General features: G+C 41.3%; 1 protein-coding gene across 5 annotated transcripts in view; it reads right to left on the bottom strand.

Annotated features, from left to right (window-relative positions):
• LOC111966369 (E3 ubiquitin-protein ligase RAD18-like) overlaps positions 1-6,670 on the bottom strand; it is an 84,669-nt gene extending 77,999 nt beyond the window's left edge. For 2 of the 5 annotated variants that reach the window (XR_011480211.1, XM_070444567.1), the window contains exons 1-4: positions 6,436-6,665; positions 6,048-6,126; positions 5,834-5,895; positions 5,635-5,705 (exon numbers count right to left, since the gene is read on the bottom strand). Coding sequence is in view for 3 of the 5 variants with exons in the window: in XM_070444567.1 (XP_070300668.1) it covers positions 5,635-5,705; positions 5,834-5,895; positions 6,048-6,126; positions 6,436-6,486 (263 nt within the window). In the remaining 2 variants the exon portion in view is untranslated. Of the gene's footprint in view, positions 1-5,634; positions 5,706-5,833; positions 5,896-6,047; positions 6,127-6,435 lie in introns of all 5 variants that reach the window. The other 3 variants (XR_002877647.2, XM_023990968.2, XM_023990960.2) reach the window with 3 other exon arrangements.
• Positions 6,671-7,189: the final 519 nt, after the last annotated feature.

Below are 7,189 nucleotides of genomic sequence, written 5' to 3'. Positions count from 1 at the left end.
TGAAACAAAGGCTCACTAAATTACTAAACAAAAACAGTTGTACCTATTGAGGCGCATGCAGACTCTCTAGAGAAGGAAAGGTTTGGGGCCCACTGGAAAGAGGAGAGGGTTATCTGCCAATAAATGCTGCTGACAGTAATGTGAGCCCCTTGACGGAAACTGCACATGTCCAATTATCTCGCACTTTCTTGCGGAGCGAGAACGAGTCGGCCAGTTGGCCACAATCTTGGAAATGTGGAAAGCAAACAAATAGAGCTGGTAGCTGCAGAGCCATTACTGGGCAATAAAGTGGAATCAATGAGGTGTGCAACGCTCTGCTTTCCATATTGAAACCCTTTTATTTGTCTTCGCTCTGAGCATTAGAGCAGGTTACAGCACACGCAAGGCAGCCAGCACCTTCACAGCACACACCATACGGTGTAGGAAAGGCCATAAAACTCCCACTAGGACAGGTGCTCAGCTGCTCCCAGTACCTTACCCCCTGCCACTATTAGTAAATATAAAGCCACAGGTAATATTATGCACATCCAGTCTAAATTAAATGCACTTAATGAAGAGGTGGCAGTGTGGTGGGCAGTAATATTTGACATGTATATACAGTATAGTGTATATGCTCACTCCTTCAAATGCTCTCATGCCATCTGAAAAACACATCTAGTGGCAGTAACACTATCACGTAAAGCAGCCAGGGTATCAGGAGGGCATCTTGTGCTTTGGGAAACCGAAGGCTCCACTCTCAGTGTTTACCCTCTATGCAATTCTAATTAATAAAAACATTTTAAGCTAATTTCCTGCAATTCTACACATTTTGCAATGACTTATGCCATGTTAATAATGATACCGGAGTGAGAGTGACTAACAAAATCAATGGAGGCTCTGTGAAGATCAGGGCTCCTGGGCACGTACCCTGCATGAAATTAGCTTAAAATGTATTCAGCCATGATTACTACAAGTTTAGATAACTGGCTAGACTAACTTAGCAATCTAAAAAGTATTAGTTGACATGGCTAAGTAAGTGACTGGCAATGACTGACACAAGAGAAAAACTGCTGATGCACAACCAAATTTCGAAATTGCACATTGTGTATACTACTATTCTAACAGTCAATTAAGATCCCGACTGGACATGTCACGCGATCCACCAATAACACTGACGTTTCTTCGGTTTCATGGGAAAAATTCCAACATTTAGCCTAGGCTAATGCATAGGTTTAATAGAGGCTGACAATAAGGCTAAGTATAAATACACACACACAAACATTGTTTTTTCTAACGATATTAGATTGTTAATTTACCCCTTTAAACCAAAGCAGTAGTGTTTTTGTTTAAAAGTATTGATTACCATGTAAGTTTCACTAATACTAAGCCCACCATGACTTGGTAGGTAGCAGATCAAAGTCAGAATTGGAAGAAGTCCCACCCTTATTCAATAGTAGAAATGCCTCTACACAAATCTCACTGCAAGCAATCTTTATGGAGATCATCAAAAAGCCAATACTTGGGTTATGGGAGTTGATAAAACAACAAGCCGCAACACAAGTAATAAGCATAGAGACTAAATGGGTGCCTTTGTCATTCTTTCATGGCTTCTCTCATTCCAGCATTGGCACGGAGTCAGGAGTCAAACTTTGTAAATACTGCATATGACCAAACTGAATCTCCCCTGGGCTGCCTCACTCAGATCCACTGAGTTACACTCATCCTGCATCTGCTGAACAAAACCCTGGAAGAGTCTGGGCTTTGTCATAATAAACAGCGCACCTCAGAGGGACAGGCCATTGTCTGACTGCCTATTGCCTTCTAATCGGAGTTACATCATAAACCTTTCCTCCACTATTCCATACATCACCCAGTAGGAACATTGTAATACTTTAGAAAATCATTAGCTACAATTTTCAGAGGTTGAAAGATGCTGAGGTTAATCTGCCAAAGTAGAGAATAGTGTAGTTAATAAAACATTAGATAATCTATTCTCTTTGTGCTTGATGACTATTCATAGATTCTAAATTAAGACAGGAAATGGAACAGATTGGAGTTAACTATATCTGTAATTAGATGAGAGAACCAATGAGTTATATGTGTTATTGGCACAGTGGGCAGCAGTGATGCGCACCACGAGCACACACAGTTGCACAGACATCTATGTACCTCCATGGCCTTTAGGGAAGAGTGTCGATGTACTGCTTCCCCCACACAAGGTGTGATTTGGCATGTGTTGAGCCCAGGTCACGGAGGAAAGGATGACTTGGAGATAATCTAAGCCTACATGACAGTTTAATCTGATTGCCTGCCTGATTTACTATTCAGAGGCACAGAGCGCAGTTCCATTGTGAATAACAACGAAGAGAGGAGACCCATGGTTTGAGCCAGGAATAACCAGTTTCCCAGAGGAAAGGGCATCCTGATAGTTACTAAGAATCCAGGAGATCTGCTCCCTAAACAGGCTGTCACCAGCCACACACAGCGTCCATTTACATTAAAAACAACATCCATATAGGGAGGGAAATACATTACTCTAAAGGCCAAAGGAAAGTATTCGATGCTGCTTGGTTTCTTGTTGTCATTTTGTTGACAAAATGCTATGCAACTGTCCAAACACAAAGTGGTAGAGAAATGGTCATAACAGCAGGCGTTAGATTAAAGAGCTGATAATAAATAGCAGGCCAGGCCAGAAGCCCCCCAAAGGTGAGCGGGGGTAAGCGGCAGGCCGGGGAGAGAGGCCAGGGTTTTGGGAGCTCATTGATCATGAATGAGCAGACCTGAAGTCACCAGAGGACCGGATAGAGTCAATACAGCCTCCTTAAAGCTGAGAGTCTAATTGCATTTCAACTGTCCCAGGATATTGATTCTAAAGTTGCCAGGCAGCTTCCTGCACAGAAAATGTTACCTACGACAAATAGCATCTTAAGCCCAAAGTATCAGAATAGCTCATAGTTTGCTTTTAGGGTCAGATACTTATGGCCTCCTATCAAGTATCTAGCCTAGTAACAACTTATTAAATAACTACATATTCAGTTAGGTAGGCTACTCAGCAAAATGAACACATTTCAGAAAGGACAAAAAGTAGATGAGAGTCAAGACATACAGTACAAAGCAAGGACTATGCTATTTGATTGCATCTCAGACAGCAGGGAAATGAACAAATGTGTACTCTGTAAACATCCTGCTTTCTGACGGTCCAGTCCCACATGCTCCCTGCTAGACAAACAGGAAATTAAAGGACAGAGGAGAGGGCARCCACATAAGTCACTCTCTCCAAACCCCGATGGCCATCTGAAATTCCTCAGTTGTAAATTAGAGCTTTCTGAGGGATGACGCCATTCAGATGATTGACGTGAGTGAGCAGCATGGTTTAAACATTGATAACAGCAGCACCGCGAGATCAAGTCTGCTGCCTGCAGCCTTAAATCCTGCCTGGGCAAATATATAATTTTTTATGCTCACTCATAAAATACTCATAAAACAGTGGACTTACTTACTGGGAACATCCATTTGTGGAATTACTACAGAAGTGCAAATATATTTTATGTTATTCACTCAATATCATGCTATGGTCATAGTCTTGTTGACAACAGCATTGCATTGTAGTAAATAAGATTTGATTATAAAGGGAAATCCACAATTTAGAGGTGTATTAGTAGCAGGTAAGTAGTAAGATGTTAAATAAAAATGGTTTAAATGTTGTTCACCAGAGGGCAAATTATAATCTAGTCAATAACAGTAGCATCCCCTGGCATGCATTCCTAATCTTTCACATTCATTTTTGTTTCCTGGTATTTTTACGATGTAAGCTCAAAACAACCTTGGCTTTTTTATGTGTTTGTGGTTGAGGATATGTTTTTGGTGTCCTGTAGTAAATATCTCTTCTGTCGTTTTCATTACTCCATTACTGCCATTCCCAAGGCCAAAGTATACACAACATTGAATTGACTTGCTCTACCAGTGTGTCCTGCTACTATGAAGGGAAAAGGACATTGTTATCATTCCTTTCATTTTCTCCTCAGGATTATCATTCTGAAATGACAACATTTAAAATGGCATCCCCAAACATCGGCACAAAAAGTGTATTAAAAGGCAGTCCTCAAAACCAGTGTTTCCCCTAAGTCGGTCCTGGGGCCCCACTGGGTGCACTTTTTGGTTTAAGCCCTAGTACTACATAGCTGAATAAAATAACAAACTCATCATTAAGCTTTATATGAATCAGCTGTGTAGTGCTAGGGCAAAAACCAAAACGTGCACCCACGGGGGCCCCAGGACCGAGTTTGGGAAACCCTGCTCAAAACAGCACTTTTGAATGGTTTTGTATACTGACTGTATAAATCATTAGGAACACCTTTGTAATATTGAGTTGCGCCCCCTTTTGCCCTCAGAACAGCCTCAATTTGTCAGGGCATGGACTCTACAAGGTGTCGAAAGCATTCTACAGGGATGCTGGCCCATGTTGTCTCCAATGCTTCCCATAGTTGTGTCAAGTTGGCTGGATGTCCTTTGGTTGGTGGAACATCGCTGACACACACAGGAAACTGTTGAGCGCAAAAAAAACAGCAGCGTTGCAGTTCTTGACAGACAAACCGATGCACCTGGCACCTCCTACCATACCTCCTCTTCAAAGGCACTTAAATCTTTTGTCTTGCCCATTCACCATCTGAATGGCACACATACACATTACATGTCTCAATACACGTCCTGTTCACCGGACGTGCTACCTGTCCCAGACCTGCTGTTTTCAACTCTCTAGAGACAGCAGGAGCGGTAGAGATACTCTTAATGATCGGCTATGAAAAGCCAACTGACATTTACTCCTGAGGTGCTGACTTGCTGCACCCTCGACAACTACTGTGATTATTATTATTTGACCATGCTGGTCATTTATGAACATTTGAACATCTTGGCCATGTTCTGTTATAATCTCCACCCGGCACAGCCAGAAGAGGACTGGCCACCCCTCATAGCCTGGTTCCTCTCTAGGTTTCTTCCTAGATTTTGGCCTTTCTAGGGAGTTTTTCCTAGCCACCGTGCTTCTACACCTGCATTGCTTGCTGTTTGGGGTTTTAGGCTGGGTTTCTGTACAGCACTTTGAGATATCAGCTGATGTAAGAAGGGCTATATAAATACATTTGATGTCTCAATTATCTCAAAGCTTAAAAATCCTTTAACCTGTCTCCTCCCCTTCATCTACATTGATTAAGTGGATTTAACAGGTTACATCAATAAGGATCATAGCTTCCACCTGGCTTCACCTGGTATGTTTGTCATGGAAAGTTTCTAATGTTTTGTGCACTCAGTCTATATAAGTAATACACATGTATTTGCAAATAATATGCACTTTCAAACCTTTGCTTATCATTTTTCTACAAAGAAAGGAACCTGCCAGCTGGGCTTATGGTATCAGGCATACCCTCAGCCATCAAACACTGAGCTTGGTGGCTTTTTCAAAATATACATTTTTGCAGTTTCTCTATCATGAATTGGTAGTTCATCTATCATATAGGTAGGCACAGTTGTTCTGTAGGGGGTCTAGTTGTCTGAGGAGATGCCTCTATATATTCTAAGAACGAGAAATAGGCTAGATACAGTATGTTTACATTCATCTACCAGCATATCATGTAATTATTTCATACACAATATAGGTACCTTGCAGTTTGAAAGTTTGTGACCAGGTCATCCAGTATCCGGTTGTTTCTTAGGTCCTGTTCTGTTGTAGGCTAAAATAGAGAAAAATACATGCCTGCCTGATTTTGACATATGGAAAGCGTAAACAGATTCAATTAAAAAGACAGCTTCATTGTCACAACGATGCAATGCATTCAGTACCACCAGGGATCATACTTACTGAATTACACACTGGACATTGCAACTTGTAGGACATACATTTTCTTATGCACAAAGAGCAGACTGTAAATAGAAATGTACATAATCAGGTGTGATTATACACTATTGTTAAGAGACAAGTGGTGCCATCTTCTACACACCAGGCTATAGCTATAACATGGTCTTGAAAACTAATGCTGGATAGTTTGTCTGGCGACAATATCCAGTTAACTTACAGTTGTGAGAGCATTTTGTCATCACTGCGATACTCAGGAACTCAAAACAAATGGGACATCGGAGAAGGGTATCAACATTCTGCATACAGAAAGAATAGTGGCAGGTACTGTAGACTAGTATGATACATGGTGTGCATCACATTTACATTGTTGTTCACACTACTGGGTTAGCTAGCTGGCTATTATGCATCATGTTTAAAAAGGCAAAACAATAAAAGCAAGTTAGTTAGCTAACTTGCTGTCTGACAAATATTCTGTACTAACTAACGGTAGCTTGTTATCATGGAGTTTGGGCTATTTTGCGAAAATAGTTATTGTAAGTAGCTAGACTGTAGTTCGCGACGTCGACGTTAGCTTGTCAATGTGGGAGTTTTGAACTAGCACTTACTTTGAGGCAAGTCAGATTTGGTGGTAAATCCGCTTCAGTAAAATTGGCCATGATGATAGTTCTCTATAAACAGTGGTTAAAAGAACGAATTTAGAAAGAAACTGGGGCTACTAGCTATGTTTCATTGTATAATTCCGCGCAGATGTATTTTCATACCAAATGCACTCTTCCTGTAGGATCATGTCAGTTCCTGTCTCGGTTTGCTCTTCGTGACCAATGCGCACACATAAATGTACCGGTTGGGCGGAGTAGCTCACAAACCTTTGGCCCGTTATTTTATACCACAGTCATTAGACAGAGAAAATTTGCTATTGGTTTGACCACTGCTCCTGTCTGTACTTGTCTTGACTTCATGCATGGTTACTTATCTGTAAAGTGCTTGTCATCCAAATACTTGATATACAGAAGGTTTATGTTCGTATGGTTTGCTTCAGAAATTGTACATTACTAGAATGGAAGGTAAGCCTCCTCTGTCCCATAGAGATCCTATTAAATTACTAAAGGGGCTAATTCATACAAGCCTTAAAAGTTTCAGAATAGAAATGGCAGCCATATTGGTTTGCCAAGAGGCACATAAAGGACTCTCAGACCATGAGAAACAAGATTCTCTGGTCTGATGAAACAAAGATTGAACTCTTTGGCCTGAATGCCAAGCGTCACGTCTGGAGGAAACCTGGCACCATCCCTACGGTGAAGCATGGTGGTGGCAGCATCATTCTGTGGGGATATTTTTCAGCAGCAGGGACTGGGAGAC

Source organism: Salvelinus sp. IW2-2015, linkage group LG1, assembly GCF_002910315.2.
Source record: "Salvelinus sp. IW2-2015 linkage group LG1, ASM291031v2, whole genome shotgun sequence".
In the NCBI taxonomy this organism is placed as follows: Eukaryota; Metazoa; Chordata; class Actinopteri; order Salmoniformes; family Salmonidae; genus Salvelinus; species Salvelinus sp. IW2-2015.
Note: the sequence above shows the minus strand (reverse complement) of the source record. Positions and strands in the feature narration are given on the sequence as shown.